The 27,426-nt window shown below is 43.2% G+C and overlaps 1 protein-coding gene and 1 long non-coding RNA gene across 6 annotated transcripts in view; one reads left to right on the top strand and one right to left on the bottom strand.

The window, feature by feature from the left end:
* The window catches only part of COLEC12 (collectin subfamily member 12), a 233,281-nt gene that overhangs the window by 183,490 nt on the left and 22,365 nt on the right, over positions 1 to 27,426 (top strand). For all 3 annotated transcript variants that reach the window (XM_053664309.1, XM_053664310.1, XM_053664311.1), the window contains 6 exons: positions 677 to 799; positions 9,000 to 9,098; positions 9,882 to 10,928; positions 21,956 to 22,453; positions 23,424 to 23,560; positions 24,792 to 24,901. In XM_053664309.1, the coding sequence (XP_053520284.1) occupies positions 677 to 799; positions 9,000 to 9,098; positions 9,882 to 10,928; positions 21,956 to 22,453; positions 23,424 to 23,560; positions 24,792 to 24,901 (2,014 nt within the window). The remainder of the gene's footprint in view (positions 1 to 676; positions 800 to 8,999; positions 9,099 to 9,881; positions 10,929 to 21,955; positions 22,454 to 23,423; positions 23,561 to 24,791; positions 24,902 to 27,426) is intronic.
* On the bottom strand, positions 793 to 26,258 carry LOC119057689 (uncharacterized). Of its 3 annotated transcripts, none has more exons than XR_008391415.1 (5): positions 25,680 to 26,258; positions 23,638 to 23,809; positions 4,777 to 4,831; positions 3,785 to 4,099; positions 793 to 1,719 (listed from the first exon to the last, which is right to left on the bottom strand). It is a non-coding gene; the product is annotated as an uncharacterized LOC119057689 (long non-coding RNA). The 3 variants fall into 3 exon arrangements; XR_008391416.1 differs by having other exon boundaries at positions 23,638 to 23,862; XR_008391417.1 differs by lacking the exon at positions 4,777 to 4,831 and having other exon boundaries at positions 23,638 to 23,862.

The raw sequence follows: 27,426 nt of genomic DNA on the forward strand, positions 1-27,426 counted from the left end.
ACAAATTGAGCATTTTAATAATAAAAGTACTTATATTTCTGCTCTAGGTTATAGAACATTTACAGCCAGTGGCATGCTGGGACACTATTTTAGGAGCAGGGGGTGGGATCATAATTTGTAGTCCTTGCCAATTTTCATGGTATAAATACTCCCTCCAAGACTGATTTCAAGCTGCCAACAGTTTGATAATCAGCTTTCCAGATTCAAATGACAAATTCAACAGTAGACTTTTTCAAACCAGTAGGAACCAGCTCTAGTGCCTCATTGAAACAAACATCAAGGGACAAGGCACAATTTTTTTGGTTCGTTATGATTGAATTGCCATAGATTCAATAATGGCTGAAACAAATAGATTTGGGTATTTTAAACTTTTTCATGTAGAATTTTTTATTGAAATTATAATTGTAATTATCAGAGTGGATTTTGGTTCAAAACTATTCTATGAAACAGTTATGTGTTATTTTCAAGTCATATTAAATACATTTATAACAACATGGTAATATTTAAACTGCTTGTGTTGCCAAAGTGGTATGTTTAATATTAAAATACAACTCATCCTGTAGTAAGGCATATGTAAAAAGTTATATTTAATCATAACATTCGAACCAAATGCAAGAGGATACTCTTCTAAGTGGTGTTTTTGCTCACTATTATTAAAATTTGACTTCTCTTACAGGTATTCAGGAAGGAACACAATGTACCAAATGTAAAAATAACTGGGCACTGAAGTTTTCTATCATATTATTATACATTTTGTGTGCCTTGCTAACAATCACAGTAGCCATTTTGGGATACAAAGGTAAGTACTCTTGCCTTTTTCCTTCCCAATAGCAAGTGTGCCTTCATTAACATGATAAAAACCCATGTTTACAAATGTGAAGTATTTCATGAGTACAACTGGGATGCAGAACCAACATCCTAAACTTCATCTTTACATCTTTAGCTTCTTGTAGCAGTAGGATCTGAAAGGTGAAAATAGCAATTCCTTTCAACTCATTTTAATAATAATAATAACAATGACCCTCTCTGAGATACTATAAGATTTTTCCTCTTTTTTGCTTTTTTCCTGCCTATTTCCAGCTACTCCCTTTTCCTCTGTCTTTCTTTTATCTCTAAGAGGCCCTGCGGAAACCCTGGAGTAAACACAAAGGAAAGTTACGTTGAAGCCAACACAAGATCTCCAGAGATAGGGCATTTCACAGAGTGACTGGACCACTAATTCCCCTTTTTTCTCTTCAACGTGTTTACTGTGGTCGCTGTTGTTTGTATACCTCCATAAAAATATTGTCCCATAGAAATTAAACACAGAGATAGCACCACTACCTCAGTTATACTGTGTGGGATGTTAGACATTCTTTCAATGTGTCTGATTTAAGGTCAATGGTGGATTTTTGCCTGAATCCTCCAAACTTGAAGACAAAGTGGGGCCCCCCATCCCCAAGCCCTGTATCCATTCCAGACACCAAGGGTAGAAGGTGTCATGATGCAGAATCATGAACTATATAAACCCTCTTATAGAAAATAGCCATGGAAGCCTTCCCATCAAAGACACGTGAGACAGATGTATCATCTGGTTTCAGCAAGAGGCAGACGTGGGATCTGCTGATCTTCAAAACCTCCACTTAGCCACCATCTCAGCTGCCTTCCTTCAGAAGTGACAGATTGACAGTGGAGAATCCCACATGTTCCTTTCTCATTTCCTTGGGCTGTAGACTTGGCCTAGGAAGAGAAACAGTCCACATGAATTCCCTCCAACTTGTAACTCTTCCTACCTCTCTCCCAGTGTCTAGTGGTTTCCAGAGGAAACACAGTGTACTGGAATGAGAACGGGTTTTGGAGCCAGACCGTCCTAGATCAATTTTTGATTCTGCCATTTGCAATGCAATTGTGAGTGTTTCTTAAGTGCTCGTGGACATTCCAAGCATCATGCCAAGTCCTCTGCAAGGCTGTGCAACCTGGGTATGAATCACAGCCTCTCAGAGTTTTCAGTTTCTCTGAAAGACAATTATAATGCCACTTTTCAAAGTGATTGGGATGAGCAAAGATGGTATAATTAAATCACCTGTCCTATAGTTGGTCCCAGTAAATAAGTGGCTATATTTCCTGTTACTTTTTTCTTCATAACTGCATTTTTACAGCTATAGCCATTAGAATGGAAAAACATTTAAAAAATACTCAGTATAGTCAAAGGTTGTTAAGTCCCAACTCTAGGGACATACACATGGAAAAGTTGTATGCTTCCTGTAGTGTGTTGAGTGATGAATTTGAGCAATGGAAATTTGGGAAATTACCAGGTCATTTTGTTCACTTGTGATTAGTTCATCTAGCCTAAGATTAACAAAGCAACTGATTAAGCCAGGCTATTTAATCAGTGCAAGAGCTGGACAGAGGTGGGGAAGGGAGCCCAAATGGGGGAAAGGAGGATTTTTATGTCCTAGATAATTCAGACTCTCCTCCTTTACTAGGTTATTTAGGTCATTATCACTCCTCCATGACTTTTCCTAGCAAACCCAGATAAAGGAGAAACTTGGAATCAAACAGTCATTTAATAAATATCCTTAGGGCTCAGTACTCTGTGATATCATGAAAGCAAACATTTACTGAGAGATGAGAAAGGTTTGAAGAGCATACCAGCATATGGTATTTTGTAATTTTTCCACAAAGAAATAAGGTGTAGGATCTTTATGCCTTCAGAATTATACAAAAAGATCCAAAGGAGAATTTTTTTAACTTTCTTTTTTTGTTGTTGTTTATTTTAAAGCACATATATTTTCTCCATTATAACATCGGAAAGCCCTTCTTGGCTCTGGTTTGCTTTGTGTGTGCTGGTCCATCTGCCTGGAAAACCTTTTCTCTGCTCTCCACCTACATGACTCCTCCTTTCCCTACATGTCTCATATGTCCTACAACAAGCCCGACAGCACTGGTTTAGGTGCCCTCCTGTTTGTTCCCACAGCACCTTTTATTTACTTTCAGCTCATCACACTGTATCATCATGGCCACCAGTGGGCTGGTCTGTCTTACCACCGAACTGTAAGTTCCATGAACACAAGAGACTATGTTTTATTTGGTATATCTCCCACTGGCACCTTGCCCCATGGTACTTAATAGATACCAAGTAAACTTTACTGAATGAATTAATGAGAGGATGGATAAGTAGATGGATTGTGAATTAGGGCCGATATCTCTAAAGGCAATCAGTCAATGCCAGGGACCTCTAAGCCAGTCTGCTGTTAGGGAATTACAGCAACTTTTAAAGCTCAACTAGACACCTAAAACCCGGGGACTGGCTTGGCCTGCTCTGCAGTGTGTGACCTGACCAGGATGGAGGGGAGAAGAGACTGAGAGAGCAAGACAAGAGGAGGCAAGATGACTGTCTTGCCCGTCTTTCCCTCTTTCAAAGTATCCATCCCTCAGGCCTCTACTAACAAAAATAAGATAATACAACATGTAATTTCGGTGTTCAAACAGCCTTAATGAACTAAAATGCTGATATTTTCCAGATGTGTTTTCTCTTGAACAGTGAATCCTCTCTTGCTGATAAGATGCTGGTGACTCCACAATGTAAGAGGCAGAAAGATAAGACCCAGTTTTCCCTTCACACAACTCCCTTTGAAGTCTAAACAAATTCCATTAAAAAAGAAAAATGTTCACTGAAAGAGGATATTTCTCTGAAGAAGAATATAAAAGGGAATAAAATAGAAACTCCTTACTTACAGGAGTTAACAAAGACAACTCCATCTGTTTTCCTCAAAATGTTCTTTACTTCCTTTGTGTTACTTACACTGCGACCAGTTAGGATATCACTTAAGTTCCTTCTAGAGAATCTGCTGAACAAATCAGAGGACTTCTGAATCACCCAGATGGTCTGTACAGTAACTGTGACCATGAGTCTCATCAGCTGCTTTACAAAAAGTATATTCTCGGACAGTTACAGCTTGGTGCATCCTCTGCCCTGGGCTTTTCATCAACCATCAATGGTGCTTCTGTGGCAGAAGCCATCTCTTCAGTTCAGTAGGTTGCGTTTCCTCCAAAATATTCCCTGAGTAAGAAAATTCTACTCAATTGTCCTGCCCACAAGGCATCCATCTTAAGGTAACTAGGATAAAGAAGAAAAAAAGAAATCTGAATCTTTCTCAGTAAGGGTCTCTTTTAACTCAACATTCCTAGTCATAGAATGTCTACCTTGCTGCTAAGCTCTGCCAAAGTAGCAGTGACCAAATAGGCCTTCAAAACATGCATCAAATCAGTGTGTACCTGTTGTTAGACATCCCACAACAGTATCTTCTGCATGTTTGTGATGAAAATCTAAAACAGTGTTCAGAGTAGAAATGTCTTTATTGCATTCTCAGGAAGTGTAGTTGGTATTACTGGGAAGCCCCAGGTACCAACTGATACCTCCTCAGGTACCCCCTGGTACCTGGTACCAGTTGGTACCAGGAGGGGGTGTGTTTCCCCTTAGTACCACAATCAGTCTGGTACAGGTACTCATGAGTACCAGGCAGGAACTCCGTGCTCTGCTCTTGTTCCCTTCCCCCGAAGACTGGATGAACATTTGTTTTAATGTCTAACACTATGACACATACATGCAGATGCTTGGTAAACATCTGAGGATGATGACTGTACAGAGAAGACAAATAAGATATAATCTCTACCCTCAGATTTTTATTAGAGAAAACCTTATTTAGAAAAAAAGAAATCATAAGTGGGAGGCAATAGACTTATAGAGAGAGTATGGATTGTGGAGTCAGATCTCCTGGCCACTTAGTTACTTACAAGCTGTGTGACTCTGGGCAAGATACTGAACATCTCTGAACCTCAATTTCTTCATCTGTGAAATAGGAGTTGTAAGGATTAGCTGCAGATATGGTACAGTGCATTTTGCAAAAGAGTAAGTACTCAATAAATAGAGGCTGTTGTTATTGCCATTTGGATAAAAGTTCATTTGGTGTGGAATGGAAATCAAATTGTCAGGGAAGTCTTAGCACAATAGGGTGAAGAGATTTGGGGTGCATCTTAAAAGAGGGCTAAAATCAAGACAAGGGAAGAGGAGGTTAGTGGCCCAGGCCAAGAAATGATACCCAGTCCCTTTGTAGAAAAGGTGTTATTGTCAGATTATCCTAGAGAATGATTAGGCTTTGGGTACTTGAAGGGGGACAGCTCGTCAGATAGAACACCTAAGGCACTGATACTCTGAAGAAGAGTTCTCTGTCAAGAAACAGTCTCTAATAAAAGGGAGCCCGTGAGAAATCAGACTGCTAGTAACCCTTCTGTGGTTCATGTTTGTTTTCCTCACATGAAAGCAATCTACAAACTGAAGTCTACAGACTGGGAACTTCTAGGGTAGGAAGGATGGCTTTGCCATTCTTAGAATTTGTACTAGTAAGAGTAAAAACCAATGAATATGCTGTGTGCTATTACAGCAAGTGGGTTCTGGATCTCCATCAGCACAGTCTTCTTATGCAGAAGGGAGCTGCCAGCTTTGCAACTATAGCTTTATACCCAGATCCTGTTTTTAAACACAGACTCAGGCTCCAGTGCGTGGAACCAGCTTGTTAGCGCTTGTGGGCAGGGCAGATCGTTTCCTTGTACCAAAGAGAAAATTAACAGGATTTTTTTAATGAATGAATTTATTCCTTTTATTCTGTGGAAATCTGAATTATCTGTATGACAGTTCTATGTTTTTTAAACTAAAATGGAAGAAAAATTGGAGAGGATAGAAAATGACAGCTTGTCAGCATATTTAGAGGTTCCTTTGGCTTCCAGGAAAGAAAATAAAGGGCAGGACTTAAGATCCTGTGTGTGGTTTGAGGACAGACGGAGGCATATGTTTTGATTTGAGGATCAGAACTGAATTTAAATTTACAAACATCCCCTATTTTATTTTTTAAAAGTTTAGCTTTGCTAAAATGCAAATGAAACATTTTGTTCTTTAGAGTTTCCAGGGATTAGGAGTATTCGTACCCATCCAACAGCCCTAAGGTACAGATGATCATAACTATAGCCCCCTGTCTGTGTAGTCATTTTTAAAAAACAGTAATTATTCAACTAGATGTCACACTCATTGCCGGTGGTAGGGCTTCCCAGGCTGGGTTGGCAGGTATGTTTGTTGGCATGCCCTCTTAGCTCAGCCACTTTTTCACAGGCCTCAGCAGTGAGAAGGCGGAGTCTTATTTATTTAAATAAAAGGCATAAGTAAATATGTGTTGAACACCTATAAGTACCACACATTGAGCTAAGAGCTGCAGATAAAACCGAATACAAAATATTCCTGCCTTAGAGGACCTTACAGTAAAGAAGCCATGATGACAGTGAAGTAAGTTCTGTTACAGAGAAGGGACTACTTGCCAAGAGAATTCTGCAAGATGTATTTCAGCAGAGATTTCCCACAGGAAGTGAGGAGCTGAGTCCTGAAGAGGAAGTGGGTCTTATCTTAGTGAAGAGGCCAGGGAAGAACATTCGAGGTGGAAAGAACATGTGGTAAGGGTAGCATGAGAAAGCATTTTGGTGCAATGCACACATGTCATTATGGCCAGACTGTGGAAGTTTAGGGGAGAGCATGACAGGCGTCTCCAGGGAAGGTGCCAGGAGCCAGCAAGCTGGTTCACTTCAGGTCATGCAGACACAGAGGACTGTACTTCTACTTCCTGATAGAAGCCAGCAGAATCTTCTCACATAATCATGTGTGGGTGGCACACTTGATAAAATAAACTGGGCCCACAGGCTCTCTCTGGAGCACACCCATGCCTTTCTTCCCTCTCAGGCGTGCATCTTCACTTTTCTCCCCTAACTCCAAGGGTCCCCATGGGACTTGCACCAGGGGAGCAACAAGCATCTGCTGATCCCAGGCTAACCCCCTGAACCTGTCTCCAAGGTCCCCTGTTCTCCGACTTTTCAGCGAGCTGACGGCAGCCTCACTGAGGCTCACCTCTTTCCTATGATGTTTCTAGAGCATCAAAGTAGAGCACTTCCTAGACCCTCCTGTTGTTTCCTCTACCCTGAACTGTCCCCAGCTTTAATAAACATTCTCTCAAAATCACAATCAACAAAACGAATTGGACCCACTGGCTCACAATTAATATACAAAAGTCAAGCTTAAAAAAATAAAGTTGTCATAAAAAAGCTATTATAGCAAAAAGGACAGTCAGATTTCATCCAAAGTTGCTAGAGGTTAGATCTCACAGAAGTCATTTTTAGATAAATACACTATTATTAGACATTTGAAAATGATGAGTTTCTGTTCATAATCACAGAGAATTACTGCCTCCCAAGAATAAGCAATAACAGAAGCTTTTATTTAACACTTCATCACTAACTTACCCTATCATGTGTAATCAAGAGAATGCTCTTTTGACAGTCTTCTTTGTAAATTTAGGCATCTAGTTGGGAACTGATAAACTACAGATTTACCTGTCACTAAGGAGAAGCAGATTTTCAGGCCTCAGTGGTGAAACTCAAGACAGAAAGTGGCAACACTCTTGATTTTGCATCCCTTCTACAAAGACTTTGTATATTGACTTGAGCTAGGTGTTCTTTGCCATGAAATCTCCTACTAGATGAGTCCTACCTGCTCAGTATGGTTGGGAGTGTGATGAGTAATGAAATTTTGTAATCAATCTCAGTGTTATCACTCCCTCTTTGGAAATTAATACAGAGAGATGCTTCTTGACTTAGGATGATCAGGTTATATCCCAATTCACCCATCAAAAGTCAGAAATGTACTTAATAAACCTAACCTACTTTAAAGGTGCTCAGAACACTAACATCAGATTACAGTTGGGCAAAATCATCTAATACACAGAATACACTCTAGAGTAGTGGTTGTTTACCCTAGTGATTGCGTGGCTGGGTGCTGTAGCAGCGTCACAAGAGAGTGCCTTGCCGCATATTGTTAGCCCAGGAAAGATCAAAATCCAAACTCAAACTATAGCCCTGGCCAGGTGGCTCAGTTGGCTGGAGCATCATCCCATACACCAAAAGGTTGTGGGTTCGATTCGTAGTCAGGGCACATACTGAGGTTGCCTGTTAGATCCCTGGTCAGGGCATGTTCAGGAGGCAGCCAATCTATGTCTCTCTCACATCAGTGTCTCTCTCTCTTTCTCCCCCTCCTCCCCTTCCTTCCTCTCACTCCCTCCCTTCCTTTCTCTTACTCTAAAATCAATAAATATAGCTTTAGATTTCAAAACATTTCAAGTACAGTTTCTACTGAATGCATATCCCTTTCACACCATCATAGAGTTGGAGACCATCTGTATAGGAAACAGTAGAGATTGAGGACTTCTATTATATAGAGTCTTGCACAAATAACACCCCCCTTTTTAAAAATGTATTTTTTAAGATTTTATTTATTTATTTTTAGAGAGGGGAAGGAAGGGAGAAAAAGAGGGAGAGAGACATCAATGTGTGGTTGCCTCTCACACACCCCCTACTGCAGACCTGGCCTGCTACCCAGGCATGTGCCCTGACTGGGAATTGAACTGGCGACCCTTTGGTTTGCAGGCCAGCACTGAATCCGCTAAACCACAGCCACACCAACCATGGCCTTTTTTATTACAAAAGCATAAGTATATAATTCTGTAACATAATAATATCACACTCAAGCATACTATATGACATTTTAGGTGAAATGTTCAAATTAAAACTATAATTTATTACACCCATATTATTATCCTATCAACCACACTCTAGCAGGCATTACTTCTGCCAGACCATGTATATAAAAACTTACAAATAGTTTCAAACAATTTCTATACTATCCAAGGCAATAATGAATCATGAGAATAATTAAAATTATATAATTCTCAAGCTTACAAGTAAACTACCACTTGTAAAAATAAACTCACTTATTTTTCTGAAAGAGTGGCTTTCCCCCATGATATCATTGATACTGTTTGTTTCAATCTGTTTCCTTTATTTTGTAATGAAATTATCTCTTGTTGAAACTGAAAAATAAAATTTGAGCAGTTATATGTATTAATGCATTGATTTTCAAATCTTAGTTGTAGAGAAAATGGACAATGTTACAGGTGGCATGGAGACATCTCGCCAAACCTATGATGACAAGCTCACAGCAGTGGAGAGTGACCTGAAAAAACTAGGTAATCTGTTTAGAGTGAACCACAAAGTTGAATTTCCTGACTCTACTTTGTATGAACAACCACAGCTTTTTAGGATGGTGTTGCTGTGAACACACAACCCAAAAAGGCCTAACGTTTTTGTGTTGTGTGTTGAATCTTTCCTTGTGATTTAATTCAAAGGCTTTTAATTTTAAAACTAAACCAATTTTGGAGTTGAGTACCCCCAAGAACATTATTATATACCAAAAAATAAATAAATCTGAAGACCAATCCTGACCAAAATGACCACAAATAGCCTTTATTAAAAGGTTACTTATAAAATGCTTGGTAATTTTTTATTTGAATGATCTTAACTTGTGTAGAAGAATTGTAGAGGTTAATTTTAAAAATAAGTGATTATCACCCAGTCTATCCTTTGGGTTTTGTTTTCATTTTTTTAAAAAGTGAATTTAACAAACAATAGGTTATTCCCTTCTTCATATCCTGCCTGGTGCTCTAGAATCAGGTAAATACTTATTCCCTCTCTGAGAAAAGGAGTTACTCCTGGTGCTCGGCACCCTTTCCCATTCCCCAGGATCCAATTTCAATACATATGTGGTTACACTTGAAATCTATGTAATTTTATTAACCAATATCACCCCAATAAATTTAATTTAAAAATAGATATGTAGATTTTACTAATGCATATAGCACAAATTTTACATCTAAAATACGCGACATACCAGTTAAGTCTTTGGGATCTTTGACCTCACCTGAACACTTCTCCATACCACCAAGCTAAGTAACAAACATATCCTCTTCCAGGAGACCAAACTGGGAAAAAAGCTATAAGCACCAATTCAGAACTGTCCACCTTCAGATCAGACATTCTGGATCTTCGACAACAACTTCGTGAGATTACAGAAAAAACCAGCAAGAACAGAGACACGCTGGAGAAGTTACAGGCAAGTGGGGATGCATTGGTGGACAGGCAGAGTCAACTGAAAGAAACTTTGGAGAATAACTCTTTCTTCATCAGCACTGTAAACAAAACCCTCCAGGCATATAATGGCTATGTCACAAATCTGCAGCAAGATACCAGTGTCCTGCAGGGCAATCTGCAGAGCCAAATGTATTCTCACAATGTGGTCATTATGAACCTCAACAACCTGAACCTGACCCAGGTGCAGCAGAGGAACCTCATCACTAACCTGCAGCGGTCTGTGGATGACACGAGCCAGGCTATCCAACGAATCAAGAATGACTTCCAAAATCTGCAGCAGGTTTTCCTTCAAGCCAAGAAAGACACTGATTGGCTGAAGGAGAAAGTCCAGAGCTTGCAGACACTGGCTGCCAATAATTCTGCCTTGGCCAAAGCCAATAATGACACCCTGGAGGATATGAACAACCAGCTCAGCTCATTCACAGGTCAGATGGACAATATCACCACAGCCTCACAAGCCAACGAGCAAAACCTGAAAGACCTGCAGGACATACACAAGGATGTGGAGAACAGAACAGCCATCAAGTTCAGCCAGCTGGAGGAACGCTTCCAGGTCTTTGAGACAGATATTGTAAACATCATTAGCAACATCAGTTACACAGCCCACCACCTGCGGACGCTGACCAGCAATCTGAACGAAGTCAGGACCACTTGCACAGATACCCTGACCAAACACACAGATGATCTCACCTCCTTGAATAACACACTGGCCAATATCCGTTTGGATTCTGTTTCTCTCAGGATGCAACAAGATATGATGAGGTCGAGACTAGACACTGAAGTAGCAAACTTATCAGTGATTATGGAAGAAATGAAGCTGGTGGACTCCAAGCATGGTCAGCTCATCAAGAATTTTACAATCCTACAAGGTAAGTGAAAATTCTGAGTTTATGTTTATATTAGTTGCCAACTGCTGTATAACAGATTACCCAACACTTGGCAATTTAAAACAATGAACACTTATTTTCATATAGCTTCTGAGGTTCAAGAATTCAGGAGCAGCTTAGCTGGGTGGTTCTGGCTCAGTATCTCTCATGAGGGTGTAGTCAAGCTCTTGGCCAGATCAAGGCCTGGGGGACCTGCTTCCAAGATGGCTCATTTGCATGAGTCTTGGCAGGAGGCCTCTGGTCCTCACCCTGTGAAATTGCTCGAGTGCCCTCACAACATGGCAGCTAGCTGCCTCCAGCGCATGTAATCCAAGAGAAAGAGCAAGAAAAAAGCCACAGTGTTTTTTTTGTTATCCAGCCTCAAAAGTCACAGACCATCACTTCTACCATATCCTGTTCCTTAGAAACAAGTGACTTGGTCCAACCCACTTTTGAGGGGGAGTGGAATTAAGTTCCATGTCTTCAGAAGAGGTGTGACTAAGAACTGTGGGCAGTGCTCAAAGGTGCTCCATTACATACTTGTTAAATAAAGGAGTGGTTAATTTGTATTTTCTCAGTACCTGGCTGCTTCAACACCATTATAAATCAGGCTTTTTTGGAAGCAAGATTAATTCTTTTAGGTCAGAAAGTTACCACTGAGAGATTCCTATTTCTGAGTGTCATGAACATGAGTGGAAGGCCATCCCAAGGAAAATCTGAGAAGAGATTATTAAAAGAATAATTTGAGAGCTTTCAGGGAAGCAGTGATCACCATAATCAGATCACAAAGGAAGTAGGTGAAGCTAACATTTCTTCACATTAACAGACTTATTAGATTGATTAACTTAGTAGAATGAAAAATAGCATGTCTGGATTTCACCAGGGCATTTGACAGTGATACCCTCAAGAACAAGGTAGAGACACAGCTCTCTCTATGGAGAAGGTCTGTGCCTTTCCCTCTCCCACCAGATGTGTTTTCCTTGACTCTCTCTTTCTCCTAAGCTCCAAGGGCCCTGCTTTTGCCTCTGTAACTTGCTTCTTGAGCCCATTGCTTCTTGCTTCTTGAGCTGGATTATAGCACAGTTAGATGGATTTATTGGTTGTATTAGTTTTCTATGCTGCGTAGCAAATTGCTACAAACTCAACAACTTATATCTCAGTGTCTGTGGTTAGATGGGTCCTTTCCTTAGGGTCTCACCAGGCTACAGTCTCATTGAGGGGCTACACTTTCAGATGAGGCTTGACTGGAGAGAAATACATTTCCACACTCCCTCAGGTTCTTGGCAGAATTTATCTCCTTGGGACTGAAAGATGGAGGTTCCTGTTTTCTTTTTGACTGCCTTCCAAAGACTGCTCTCAGCTTCTAGATGCCACCCACATTCCATGTGACCACCTCAAAACATTGCAGTTTCTTCAAAGCCAGCACAGAGTCTCCCTCCCTCTCACCTGCTAAGATGGAGTCTTACATAATGTAACCTAGTCAAGGGAGTGACACCCCATCACCTTTGCCACATTCTTTTGATTAGAAGTCACAGATTCTGCATTCATGGGGGAGGGACTGCACAAGGACATGAGTCACTGGAGTCACCTAGGGTGTGTCTACCACACTGGTGAGTGAGTATAGAGAGTGGTAGTTAATGAGCACCTGGAGGCAGGTGTGGATGGCAGATGGCATTGCTATTGTTCAACAGCACTGTCAGTGGCTAGTGTGAGGATATGGGTGACCCTGTAATCCAACACTTGTGTGACATAAAACTGTATACACTAACCAATGGATGATAGAATCATAATGCAGAATGATCTGGAGAGGCTCGAACTGTAAAACAATGCCAACAAAATGAGATCAGGAACATGTGCAAAGTCCTGCCTGTAGATTAAAAAGACCAAACGCAAATGTTAATGGGCAAGCATGGCTTCCTCTAAGCCTTAGAGGAAGTATCCCTGAAAAGCATGGGGGTTTTAGCTGACAGTAAGGAACTAAATGTGTTTAGCAGGGAAGCTAATGTGAGCCTTAGAAAAGGAACCATGTGCTGTGAGAAAGGATTGAAGGACCTGGAAACTTTTAACCTGTAGGAGAGATTGTTTAATCAGGAGCAAAGCAGCTGTCTGAATGATGTAAATAGCTCTCATGTGGCAGAGATTTTAAATGTCTTCTGAGGAGCTGCAGAGGGTAAAACAAGGACTAGTGGGTATTCACCAAAGGAAGATAAGTGTTGGTTTTATATGGTATTCCTTATAAAAATTGGTGTTGCCTGAAAAATATAATGGTTTCCCTGAGCAATGGGGATGCCCCAACTCTAGAGGGGCTAGACAATTGCAAGTCAGGAGTATTGTAGGTGGGAGATGTTCTGAGTAAAGGGCGGACTTTCAAATAATAGGAAAGTTCTTCAGGGCTTGATCTATTTGTTTTTCTGTTCTCTCCCAACCTAAATTCAGAATGAGAGCAGATATCAGCAGATGTGCAACCTCATAAAATAAGAACTTTCTAAATGTCTCTTGAGATTATAATACATTAGGCAGGCCTGTCATAACATCCTGGATATTTTCCAACTATAAATTTCATAGTTTTTATGGTTCCATTAGTTTGATTGTACCTTGTCTTCTACGAGGAAACTTCTGATATATTTAGTTTACAGATAGCATGACTTGTCAGCTAAGCAAGTGTATGAAAGCTCACAGGTGAAGAGTCAGACCCTAGCTTTAAATTAATGTTTCCATTATTCTGATTATTTCTATCAGATAATATTTAGTGTGAGTACATTGAGTGCTTTTCACAAACCGTTCCAGTGAGTCTTGACAACAACTCTATAAGGCAGATACTTATAAAATCACCACCAGTTTAGAGATGAGGAAACTAAGGTTTAGAGAGGTTCAAGGGACTCGCTCAAGTTTATAGAAATAGTAAGTAGCTAAGTAGGATCTGAGCCCAGACTGTCTGGAGCCAAAGCCCATGCTGCTAACCCCATTGATATTCACTGAAAATGCATGTCCCTGCTCCCTGTCCCTGGCTGCCCCTGCAAAAGTCTGTGTGGTTGGGAGTTGGGAATTCATTCTAAGTATGAGGGGGAAGTTTTAAGCAAGGTGGTGACATGACCTGATTTATAGTTTTAAAAGTTTGATGCAAGGCTAGGGGCAAAGTAGATTATGGTGGAGCAAATATGGAGGCAGGGGTCCAGTGAGGCTGTGAACCAGGTATGGGTGTCTTAGAATGGGATGGCAAAAATGGAGATGAAAACGCAGGCCTTCTCATTCCAAAGGAGACTTGAAGGTAGACTCAAGGGCAGCCCTGCCGTCCCCCACCATCAAAGGCCCTAACTGGCTCAAGGGGCTCTGAGTGTTCAGAGCCCACATCAACCTGTTGTTGACACTGTTTGGTGCCTAGGATCCTGGAATTCCCTACCCACAGTGTCCCAAGTCCAAAGGAACAGCCAAGAGGCACTTGTGTATTGTAACGCAGGGTCAGGGGCTGGTTTGTATGGCTAGACACAGCTTAATTAGCTGTGGGGAGTGAAAGGAAAAGAGAACATGATGTCTCCTCTGTTTTTATCTTGAGCAACCAAGTAGATGGTGGTAAAGACTCAGGAGATGCAAAAAAAAGAGAGGTCCATTTAGACATGTTAGGTTGGCAATGTCTGTTAGAATGAGGTCTGCCCTGGCTGGTGTGGCTCGGTTGGGTTAGAGCATCGTCCCATAGACTGAAAGATGTGGGTTCCATCCCCCTGTCAGGTGTGTGCAAGAGGGCCATCCATCAATATTTCTCTCTCACATCAGTGTTTTTGTCTGTCTGACTCTCTACCCTCCTCCCTCTTTCCCCTCCCTGTCTAAAAGCAATGAAAAATATCATCATGTAAGGATTTTTAAAAAATGAGGTTTCTGACTCAGTGATTCTGAAATGCCTCAGAACTTGGTTTCTGAATTATGTTTTCTTTTTCACATATGCTTTCCCATGTTACACTTATCCTTGGTCTTATCATTATCTGCACTTTCTTCGAGGTGACCTGAGAAACTTCTCAAGCCAGCCAAGCAACTCCCTTTCCATTCAATCTGTTCAACTTCCTCCAGAACAGAAATGCCCACCGGATGTTCCCAAAGAACCAGAGACAGGGAAAGAACTACATTTCTGAATGCAAGTGTTTCCTTCCACACTTCATCTCTAGCGCCTTTCCTCTTTCTTTCTAAGCAGATCTAGTCCCTGGGGATGAGGGAGGGATAGATGGGATCAAGCAGAATGGAGCCAGGTTGGATTAACACTGGCTTATGTTGAGTTTGTCTCTGTGCTATTTGAAATACTCTGATGTTTTCTGGGAAATTCTCAGTGACTCGCCCTTAAAGAACCCTGGTGCTAATGGTATAGTTCAGCCACATAGACATTTGCCTCATTAAGAAGTAGAAGCTGCAGCTTACTGATTACATGAAAGCTAGATGATAATGTAGAGATAGGTATTAAATCACATGTTGAATCTTGACAATTATTTCTGTATCCATGAACCCAAAACTTTGTTTAAGAAAGCCTTACTTGTTTTGTTTTGTTGCTATAAATAACTGAAAGACTGTTACCCTAAATATGTACCCAGAGGACTTCATCCCTCATAATGCACACTCTTGGGTGGGAAGTTCACCTCACATTCTAAACTATTTCTCTGTGAGCTAAGGAGAGGGTTCCTTTCATCTTCTGAGAGAAGCATGGGATTCAGAGGGTGAGAACAGAGCTCTGGAATCGGATAGACCTGGGTACAAGTACCAAGTTCCTCATCTTCTCTGAGTCTTTGTTTCCCCATCTGTGTCTACCTTTTAGAGTCATGAGGACTTTATAAGGTAAAAAAAAAAAAAAGCACTTATGCAGTGCCTGACAGGGGTTAGTAGCTAATATTCATACCCAAGTTCAGTTCTTATCCAAGATTCCCTTTCTACTGTAGCACCAGCCCATATATCAGGGTAGAAAACAACAGTTTTCTGTGCATAAGGAATAAAATTATACAAACAGGGTTAAGATTGATTTGGGCCCACAGTACTTACTTCTGGCTTCCTGGTGCCCAGCGCTGGCATTGGTCTAAGGTGTTGCCAATAGTTGGCTTTCACTCAGTTTTTTAATCCATGTTTATTAAGTGTCTGCGATATGCCAGTCACACTGCTGAGCACTTGGATAAATTGTCTGTTTTCACTGTTGCATCTCTTTAAGGTAAGAATTATCAGCACTCCCCATTGCAGGGGAGGGCACTGAGGTACACAGCCCCAAGTAACTGACCCAAGGTCAAGGAGCTAGTAAATGGCAGACTGTGCTAAAGTCAGGTCTAGTTCCCAAACCCATGCCTCCAATGGCACTCTGCTGCCCTGTGATGACTCACAACAGATGACATATTCAGGGAGATGCAAGAAAGTTTATTTTCAGGAGAGCAATTGGGTAAGAATTCAGTAAGGGATTGACATTTGAGCTGGACCTTGAAAGACACACAAGAAGGATGAAAGGACAGAGGAAAAAGCAGGACAGGGGACAAAGCAAACTGGATCAGGCAGGACACCTCAGCTCCTGTCATTGCTGGCCCCATCCCCTCTTGATACACTTCCCCAAAGCAGACTGCTTGTCTGAGGAGCTTGCAGAACAGGCATTTGAGGCATAGAGTGGTCAACTGGTGAGAAACAGTGGTGTAAATACCCCTCCTTCATAGACAGGGAGCTTCTCTGACTTAACAGAAGCCTGTCTTAAAATGAGGTCAAGAGCCAAATTATGCTTCAGAATGATTGCCAAATAATACCTATTAAATTTCCTTTTAATTTGTACATTCCTTTTCACCTCATTGAAGCAGAATGCTTTTTTCATGTCATAGGTGTTTAATAAATGTTTCATTAATTGCAGTCAAACTAGATTTTTAGTGAAAAAAATACATCAGATTATATTACTGTTTTTCCCTGTTTTTCCCACCTTACCACTCATGGTTCTAAATCTAGTCTCTGAGATTTTGGATGGCACTGAGAATAAAAGTGGTTTCTCTACTGTCTGTTAAGCACCAGCAGTCTTGTTGGAAAACAACTTGGAAAGTTATCTCAGGGGTAGGACGTGGTGCTGGGCCCTTCTTCAGGCCTGCAGTTTGGTTGCCAAAGCAGAAACAGCACAGTGATTTAAAGCCTTCCATCCCCTTTGAACTGCTTGGTTAGAGGATTTGCATGTTCCAGGCTCCCAGCTCTGGAGTTTGGGGAACACAAGGAGGTTTTGTTGGCAATGCAAACACGGGCTGCTCAGGGTTCGTATTCAGGCATTTCTGGGACTTGTGATGGCTTTATCAGCAACGTGGGTATCCTGGCATTTCAGATCCTGAGCCAGGAAGCCTGCCACTTGGCCTTGACAACAAGTCTCAAATTTGTTTTTATATGGGACATCACATGTGCCTCCACATGTAGTGTGACCATTCTCTCAACCCTGAATTCAAGTTGTTACTGCACAAGCTCAGAAATACTCCCATGTCATTTATCCCAGTGTTTTCAGTTTTAAGGCATTAAAGGTAGCTTGTGTTGTTTCATTTTATTTTCACTTCAACAGCCACCCAATAAAAGATTCAAGAAATACCTAAAAGCCTCGGGTCATCCAGATGCTAATAAAGCAACCCTAGCACCCCAGGTCCTAGAGGAAGATAAACCCCTGGCATTAATAATCCACTTTTTATGGGGACCCAGTGCTGACGTTTAGCATGGTTTTAGCTCTTTTTCTCAGTGATTTTTTAAAAGAAATATCAAATTTGTAAGTTTTAATGAGTGAAGCATGGTCTTAATGAGGAAAGTATATGACTGGTTGAATCCCCTTACGTATGGGACACCTGGCACAGCATCTGTAGGCAGAGAGCCAGGTTCCTATTCCAGCTCCTTGATGGGTGTCCCAAGACTGGGGCAGCTGTGGATGAAGACGCTGGCAACTGTGTTCATGATGGGCTTTTATCCACAGCCATAAATATTAAACCTTATCTCGGAGAGGCAGATAATTTATTTGTGATTGATATAGTGCTTCATATGAAAAAATCGGGTTTTATGCTAACCCAGCTGGAAATTCATCACAAGAATGATTTTAAACCTTTATGAAAGGCAAAAACTTGTATCTTCTCCCAATATCTATTCCCTTCCTTCACAAGATCTAGAAATTAGTATCTGTTGACTGTGGGATCCATGTTTTATGCCATCCTTAAAATAAGCCATAACTTGTATGTGGAATGAGTGGAGACATACAAGAAGCACTTCCAGTTCAGAGGGAAATAGCTGAACACCATAAACTTCCCTTCCCCAGAAACAAATGAAGATTAATGAAAAGCTGTCACCCAGGTAGGAACGTCTTGGCTTCACGTCAGGAGAGAAAGAGAGTTATGTGTCCTTGAGATTCTGTCAGAAATCAGAGGAAGGTGCGCTGGAAGAAATACAGCTCCCTGCCACATTGGTCTGTCAGATCAGGGAGGCGAGCCTCCAAACAGTCACTATTTCATTCTCACAGGTAAACTAATTTCCCATAACTTGCAAATATAGTATCAACCCCAGATGTGAGTGAATGAGAAACACTGATTATTGGCAAAACTCACAGATTAAAGATAAAAAATTTCTAAAGCACGTAAGTTTGCCAACAGACTTTTTTCATTATTTGGATTTCTTAAGGTTAAACATAGAACGTAAAACAGAAATAGCTGAGAAGATAGGTTACTTTTATTTTTGCCGTTACTCCAATCAAATTAAGAGCTTCATTTTGATTTGCTTTATTGTCAGTAATGTTTCACTAGACCCTTCCATTACGCTGCCTTCATTATGGGGGAACACTCATGCCACCTTCCCCACTGTTCATCTCCAGGACACTATTTTCTTTAATATACAAAGGAACTAAGTTACTTTTAAAAATGTATTGATTTTTAGAGAGAGAGAGAGAGAGATCAGTTTGCTGTTCCACTTATGCATTCATTGGTTGATTCTTGTATGTGCCTTAACTGGGGATCAAACCCATAGCCTTGGCATATTGGGATGACATGCTAACCAACTGAGCCACCCAGCCAGCGCCTAAGTTACCTTTTTAAAGGAGATATATCTAGCATTGAAAACCCACCACCTCAATCTTTACTAAATGCCTTAGGCTACTTAAACGAGCCTCCTCAGGTTAAACAGAAAAGCACACAAGAAAAGCTCTGTGGATTCATCTGAGGATGAATCTGGACCAGTTTTTAAGTGTGGGTAGAGTCAAGAAAGACAGATGTTCCCATGTGCTCTCATTCCACAGTGGCAGCCAGGATCAACCTGACATATAGACTGAATGAAGCAGTACTTCTTAGAATAAATGAGGGACACCAAGCAGGTCACCATTCCCCAAAACCTTCTCATCCATCCTGAGGCCCAAAATGTTGGCATTCGTGTGCTGGGTATTTTGACCTGTAATGTGCATTGATTTGATAAACACTTAAAGAGGAAAAACGTCCATCTGGAGTGACTTGGGAGGATTATGTTGTGAGTGAACATGAATTTTCCAGTTGCCTATAGGGAGAGGGAGTTCTAAGAGAAGAGATTTGCAAATGTCCAGAGATGAGATGGAATCAACAGTGAGACCAAGTCAAGGAAGCCTTTGATACCAGATGATCAAGTAGGGGCTGGATATGCTGGACCAAGTGAAGATCAGAACTGTGTGTAAGGAAGACAAATGTGGGAAAATGCAGAGTGGAATAAATGAATGGACAGAAATCAGAGGTAGAAATAGTAATTAAGAGGTGACCATAAAAATTTACCAAAAAGACAGAGAGAGACGGGAGTGAGGAAGAGAGAGAACACCCACGCTAGGGTCCTGCCAAGTAATGGAAAGGAAGAGACAGTTGTGATGATGTAGTGGGATGAGAACTGATGGAAGGAGGACTTACACATCCCAAGTCGGAGGTGCTGGCAGGACATCCCAGAGAAAATGGACCATCTGACTGTAAGATGGAAATAGGGGCCCAGAGCCTAGAAGAGCTGATGATAAGGAGGCGGCAACGGGAGCTGGTGGGCAGAAGCCAAGGAGAGGGTGCTTCATCCCAAAGTCTCCTAAAGTTTCCCACTTAAGCAGAAAATTCCAGAAGGAATGCATTGAAGCTTGTCCTAGCCATTAGCAAAAACTTTCTTACCACTTGGTAGAGGTATCTGCCAGTAAATCCGAGAGTGACATCATGGTAGCTCTACATAATGAAAGCTGAGTCCAGAGCCCAGGTTCTGCTACAGGAGAGCAGCGATGGGTGGGTTGGACTGCGGGTCCTGGACGTCATGAGGGTACCATGTTGTCCATCAGGGTCCAGGGCAGGAGGGGGGTGGAGAGAACACCCTACGGAGGTGGGAAGGGCTGGTGGCAGAGTGGGGGTGTGAGGGGCAGAGAAAACTTAGGGTGGGGAGGCCTACCCACCCTTCAGGTCCCTGGCACTTCTACCCTTTCACGCTGAAAGGCTTTCTGCATCTGTAAAAAGAAAGAGTGTGGGCCTCTCTTACTCCTTCATATAGATTAGTGAGGTCTCAGAAATTCTGATGTTCTGGGGAGACTATTTGAGAACCATGTCCTCCAAGACACATTCATTTCAATGTGAGAAGACCCGAATTCCTGTCCCAGCTCCACTACTTGATTAGGGTTGCTGGTGTTATATACCACTAGGTAAAGTGCTTAGCTACTCAGGTATGTCGGTCCCGAGAAGCTAAGTAACCTTGCTTTGAACAAAGAGCTTGGCATCTCTGGCCCTGAATGTCCTCAAATGTGCTGTGGGAGTCTATGACAAATGTGCTTCGTCATAGACAAAGGTCAGGTGACATAAAGGATGTGAAAGTACCTTGGAAACTGTCATTCACTGTTCAGATCCTGGTTGTGGTGTACTTGTGTGAAGTTCCCTGTCAGCTTTGAGAACTTAAAGAAAACAGTCCTGGTGAGTGAGTTCCTTCATGACTGAGCAGCGACGAGCAGATATTTGCCTCCCCACCCTCCTTGCTGCCTTTTTCCAGGAGAACTGCTGTCTCCTTTTTTGATGGAAAATGGTGGTTTTTTTTCTCCCCTGCCAATTCAATGGTCCACCTATTTTTTCCTCTAGCCCACATTCCCTGTCTGCATTATTAGACTAACAAACTGGAAAAAGTGAAAGTAATCCTCCCCATTCCTGGCCCTGAGAGCACTTTCCTACCAAGACCTTTAGTCCCTCTGAGCTTGTCCCGTGAACTATGAATGAGGCTCAGCAGTAAGGACAGTAGTGTCCCCGCAGCACTGGTGGAGGGGACAGGAATGCCAGGTGGGATGTAACAGAGGAAAAGGCCTCCCTGGCGTGGTGAGCAGGACAGTGACTCTCACCATTTGATTGCCTGCCTTTTTATCTAATTTAACTCTTTAGGTATTCCTACAACACCTTATATGGTGGTTGTCACATAACAGGTCATTAAGACTCATAGAGAGCAGGCTGTTAGCTCCCGGGGGAGGTTTGGAGTATAAAGGGATCAAGCAAAAAAAAAAGAAAAAGAGATTGAATTGATGAGCACAGACAACAGTATGGTGATTGCCGGTGGTGGGGAGGTGGGGTGGTGGAGGTGGAAGAGGGTATGGGGGGATAAATGGTAATGGAAAAAAATAAAATAAAAACAAACAATAAATATTTGTCAAATAAGTGAAAAAAAAAAAGAGGAAATAAGTAGGAGGGGATCTTGATCCCAACCTGCACAGTTTTAGCTGGTGACAAAACGGTCCCGGTTGCTTAGGAAAACCCAGGTCCGTGGTGCGCGTTGTGCTGCTGCGGCACCAGCGCGAAGCCGTCCCTCCCCTGGAAACATCAGTGGGCACTAGAAAGTCTTGTGCCGTTAGGATCTATCCTAAATGTGTAGAGCAGGAGGGGTGTGCTTAGTAAAGAAACGTTTTTGTTAAAGAGAAAAATACTGTCAATAGTAGTACGGTTAAACAGTAAGCAAGCCTTAATGTATGTATCTTGTATGTCTAGATGTTTTTAAATTAGAAGTTTTATAAGATAAAATTTTAACTATTGCAATGGATTTCATATTGTCCCATTTATACTTTTATGTTTTAGGTCCTCCTGGTCCCAGGGGTCCAAAAGGTGACAGAGGACAACAGGGCCCCCCTGGTCCCACTGGCAACAAGGGACAGAAAGGAGAGAAGGGGGAGCCCGGGCCGCCTGGCCCCGCCGGTGAGAGGGGTCCAGTCGGGCCAGTTGGCCCCCCTGGAGAGCGAGGTGGCAAAGGCTCCAAAGGCTCTCAGGGTGCCAAAGGCTCCCGAGGGTCCCCAGGAAAGCCTGGTCCGCAAGGTCCCAGTGGGGACCCAGGCCCCCCAGGCCCCTCAGGCAAGGATGGACTCCCTGGCCCGCAGGGCCCTCCCGGCTTCCAGGGACTACAGGGCACTGTGGGGGAGCCCGGGGTGCCTGGACCACGGGGGCTGCCGGGCTTGCCCGGGGTGCCAGGCATGCCTGGCCCCAAGGGTCCCCCGGGTCCCCCGGGTCCCCCAGGCCCATCAGGAGCAGCAGTGCCCCTGGCCCTGCAGAACGAGCCAACCACAGCACCTGAGGCCAATGGTAAGTCTGGGCAGTCTCTCCCTCCCTGGCACCAGGGGACAGGGCCAGCGCGTGTGCTTGTGCTTGTGCTTGTGGCTGGGCTGGGCTGGCCCCAGTGTGCAGCTCCAGGCCCCCCTACACCCCATTTGGTAGCAAAGGCTTCACACGGGGGAGGGGAGGCGGCATCACTGAGGCACGTGCGTTTCTCTCTAAACATAATCAGGTTCTCTAGCCCTCGTTTATTTAGCTGAGTCTGGCCCTCGGGGACAGACACATCCCCAGATGTTCCCTTCGTGCAAGTCTAAGGATGGCCACTCCCAACCCATCCTGTCCCACTTTGTGCCCTTCACCTGGGGACAGACGTCCCTCAGTTAACATGCAGGTGGCACTATTACCGAAGCCCAGATGTCATTTCTTTTGAAAAGGTATCGTGGTAACTTCTAGCCTTTTCATAAATAAACCTGTGGTAAAACCCTAAACCCTGGGTTTGCACCCACGCCTATTTCTCGCTCCTTTGGCCCACACCTGATTCCAGTTGACTCCCGATTCCACTCGATTTCCTTCAGCACAGCCTGCGTCATCTTGCCGTTCCGTGAGCCTGAGTGGGTTCTGGGTTCTCCCCTCTAGCTGTCTGTAGGTTCCCTCTGACCCCAGACTGACACTGAACATTTGTGCCGGCACTGCATTTTGTCGTTGTTTCTATTACTTGTCATTGTAAAGACTCATCCAGATGTAGAGGAACAAAGACCCAGAGCAGATATTTTCCAGATTATGTAGTTTTAACTTCTGTGTCCTCTGCAGTCCACTTCCCTATACTGTCCTTGCTCCCAGCATGTCCATGAATGTCACTCACGGGCTCTACACATGGACACAGGGATTGCTCCTGGCCTGCGGGGGAAATGGGGCTGTGGCCTCATAAACATAGCTGAAGAAGGCATGGTGCTTTTCGTGTTTTGTGTTTAATCAGTATTGTAAACCTTTGCATTCCTAGGCTGCCCACCTCACTGGAAGAACTTCACAGACAAATGCTACTATTTTTCGGTTGAGAAAGAAATTTTTGAGGATGCAAAACTTTTCTGTGAAGACAAGTCTTCACATCTCGTCTTCATAAACACGAGAGAGGAACAGGTATGCTTGTAGCATACTTAGAGTTGGGGAAAAACTATAATTTAGGGATAGTTGACATCTGGAAATTGCATGCTTACCAGGGAGTCAAAGATGTCAAGAATTCCTGGTCATAAACACAGAAGGCTGCATTATGGAGATTTGGGCTTTATCCAGTGATGAGAAGCATTCCTGGCATGGGAATTATATCTTCTTGCTTTCACCTGGAAAATTGCTTGATCGAGCCTGAAGATGTGTGGCTCCTCCCAGCGGCTGTGGAGAGAGCGACAATGCAGAAGGGAAGCCTGCGGGCTGGCACCAGGCACCTGAGGAGAGAGTGGCAGGGAGGAATGAGCCCTGTAGGGCTGGAGTGGAGTGTAAGGGACCAGACATGGGGCCCAGCAAGGTCAGGAGAGCAGAAAAGGCCACAGGGGTGGAGCCCACACGGAAAAACAACAGTGACTGTTCACGAGGCCTTTACTGTGTGCCAGGCACCATGCAAGGTATTTTCTGCTTTAAACCCACCCTAGTGAGGGTATTATTATCCCTAATTTACAGATAATAAAACCGAGGCTCCACAAGGTTTAAGTGATTTAGTCATGGGGCAGTGAGTAAATGCAGAGCTGAGCCCGAAAGTGAAGTCCATCTAGCAACAATGCCCATGGTCTTTCTTTGGTGCCACACTGTTCCAGTGGCCTCCTTCCTTTTCTTAAGTATCTCTGGCAAGTACACCCCTGAAAACAGATGCTTCCCACAGTGGCTGACTGAGAATGAGCACACAGCCAGGTGCATGGGCTTTAGGATATACAGAGCTGGGCCCAATCCTAGCTCAGCCACTATCTTTATTGTATAGGTTGTTATAAGGCCCAAAGACATGTTGCATGTGACGTACTGGAGATGGCACCTGGCCCAGAGGAAGAGCTGGCCGGTGCTGTAGCTGTTACTACTGTAGGAGAACACGGGAGGGCAGGGGGTGAAGGGGATGGAGCCTGGTTGAACTCCAGTGGTTTAGGTGATTTGGAGGAGTAAGAACATCGCTGAACTATCACTTATGAGTTTGTAAGAGGAAAACTATCAGAGCCCCCAAACAGTGCAAACAAAACAAGTACAGTTAAAAGAGAACAGCAAAAACAGGGTAATGTGCTGACAAACATCCTCTTTTAAATTGTCTTTTTCTCCTAAACGTGGGAGGGGGGAAGCCCCTACACATCTGTTCCAAGAAATACTAATGTACCGTCTCTGGTTGATTGTTCAGCAATGGATAAAAAAACAGATGGTGGGGAGAGACAGCCACTGGATTGGCCTCACCGACTTGGAGCACGAAAACGAATGGAAGTGGCTGGATGGGACGACTCCAGAATATAAGTGAGTGCTCAGAAACTTCCAGATGGGTGGTCAGAATCTTGCTCTTCTGTTTTTCACCTTTTGCCTGACTCTACAATTTCTTTCTTAGTGACTTTATGTCCTAGACACTCCTCACACTGAGGTTCCTGTATTTCTATGAAGGGAAATTGTGGATGGGACTCTACATACTGTAGAGCGAAGTTTTTCCTTTTTCTTTTCATGGAGTGAATTTTTTTCATTTCTGTGAAAAAAAAATCAGACTCATAAAACCACACAGTATGCACTTGTGGCTGAAACGTTTTTTAAATGCTGCTGTGAAGGAGAAGGAGGCCCAGACGACCTCAGGCACATTCGGAGTTCACCCCAGGCACAGTCCGGTTCTGACGTGGGCTGGGGAGCTCCCTTCCAGATAACACCATCCATGCCCCTAACCTCGCTGGGCTTCTGTCCAGAATGTGATTATAAACTACAAGCTTACAACTCTCCTACACATGGGAAGTTCAAGTACATCACGAACAAAGGTGTTTGTGGGATAACCATCTCCTAAAGGTCTGAAGATTCCCTGTGTGGTCCAATGTGACCTCAGTTCTCTAAAGGCAGCGACAAAGAATGGAAGCACGTCACAGGGCCTCTCAGAGCTCCTGGGGGCACAGAAGTCTTCACAAGCCTCCTCCTACCCTGGTGTCCACCACCCCTAATGATCTGAAATTTCACTTCTTCCTCCTCCTGCTTTGCTTCTGATGGATGTGAAAATATGCAATAAACTGTACCAAATGGAGCAGAATTTATAAAAACCCACCTCTGAACCCTTCCTTTTCTGGAGACAGAGAAGACAGGCCCTGCAGAGGTGCCAGTAGGTAGGAGGGCATCTCAGCATGAGGAGCACCTCTCAAGCATGGAGGAGACTGCAGCATCCATGCAGCAGGAGAGGAGAAAGCAAGGGTTTCAGGTCTCAGACAGTGTGTCGGGCATCAAGGCTGGTCACTGCAGGAGCCAAGGAGCAGGAGGGGTCAGAGTGGAGGGGCCACAGGCACGTGGGTTGACAAACAGGCTTCTCTGTACTTTTAAGTCCTTCATGTGAAAAGAATGATTAGAAGATAGATGGGCCAGAATAAGGCCATTTCCTAAAAAACAGTTTTTTAAAAGTGACCAAAAGTCAAGGTGGAGCATTTGAAGATTTTAGGTCTGCTGAAGGTCAGACTGGCCCCAGAGCACTGGTATCAGCCTTCGGGCCTGAAAGATACCCTGTGTCCTCCGCTCCGCACCTGTCCATGGGGAGAGGGAGTGACACTGCATCCTGGTCCCTGGGAATTGGGCTGTCAGCCAGAGGAACGCACCTAGCATGGCACAGGTGCACTTCAGGAGGCGCAACACAGGTGAGCACTGGCAATGGAGGGCTGGGGGTGGGTATGGGAGCCAGAGATGAGTAAGGAAAAGATAAATCTGTGACTTTGACAGTTAAGAGTGCCAAGATCTTTTTTTTTTTGGTAAGGGAGTTGGAGGGGAGCTGAAAAAAAAATCAGTCTCCACTCTTCTCACAGCCATAAATGCAAAAAAGGTCTGGATTAGACTCACTAAGAAATTCAATCTTAAGCCTTCCTCCAAGAAAAAAAAATGAACTGGCTCATATGGAACGGATTGAGGAGAAACATTGCTGTCCATGCCAGCCCTCCCAAAGTGGAACTTTCCTGCTCTTCCCCAGGCTCCAGCAAGAGTTACATTATTTAGAAGGAGAGCACCAGCATTGGTACCTGGGACCTGAGAAGGATTACATCACCAGACACCTTCCCGGGACTCTGTCTGTCCCCAGCCACAGCCACCCTGGAGCCTCCTGCAAGCTTGGCTCCTGTGTCAGCCACAGTGCAGACTGTGCTTCTCATTTTCCACCCAAAGGAATACATATACATGTAAAAACCCCCAGGATCAAGTTTTAAAAGCAAGGATAAATTAGGCAGACATATTATGAGGCCTCAATAACTCAAGACTAATTCAATTTGACATGGAATAATAAACATTGAATAGACTAGAAAGACAGCCAGTGCAGTGAGGGGAGAGAGCACATGCCCTGGAGTTGATCGACGGTCTGGGTTCCAGGCCTTGACGGAGCACTCAGCAGCTGCTCGACCTTGTGTGGGTTACTCAACCATGTCAGCTCTCCATGTCCTCACATAAAAACGAAATTATGAAAGGACCCACAGGGGTATGTGACTATTAAATAATATATATAAAGCATTTAGTACTTGGCCCATGGGAAGTGCTTAGGAAATGTCACCTGCTAGTATTGATATTATTAAAGCTAATATTGTCATAATCCTAACTATTTTCATACTAGTCAGTAATTACAGAATACTACTACTTAGCATTTATATATCAGTGTCCTGATGGAGATGCCTCACACAGTCCCTCAGATATCATAGTAAGTTTGTAAAGAAGCATGTTTTCTGCCAGGCCCTGGGATAGGGCCTGGGTGTCAGCTCTCGGTCTCCCACCAGTGTGAGTCTCCCCAGATACTCCTGTCTGTTCAGACTCACCTACACCCTCCTCCT

The sequence above is a fragment of the Artibeus jamaicensis genome, unplaced genomic scaffold (genome assembly GCF_021234435.1).
Source record: "Artibeus jamaicensis isolate MK-2021 breed Jamaican fruit bat unplaced genomic scaffold, CSHL_Jam_final contig_354, whole genome shotgun sequence".
NCBI lineage: Eukaryota > Metazoa > Chordata > Mammalia > Chiroptera > Phyllostomidae > Artibeus > Artibeus jamaicensis.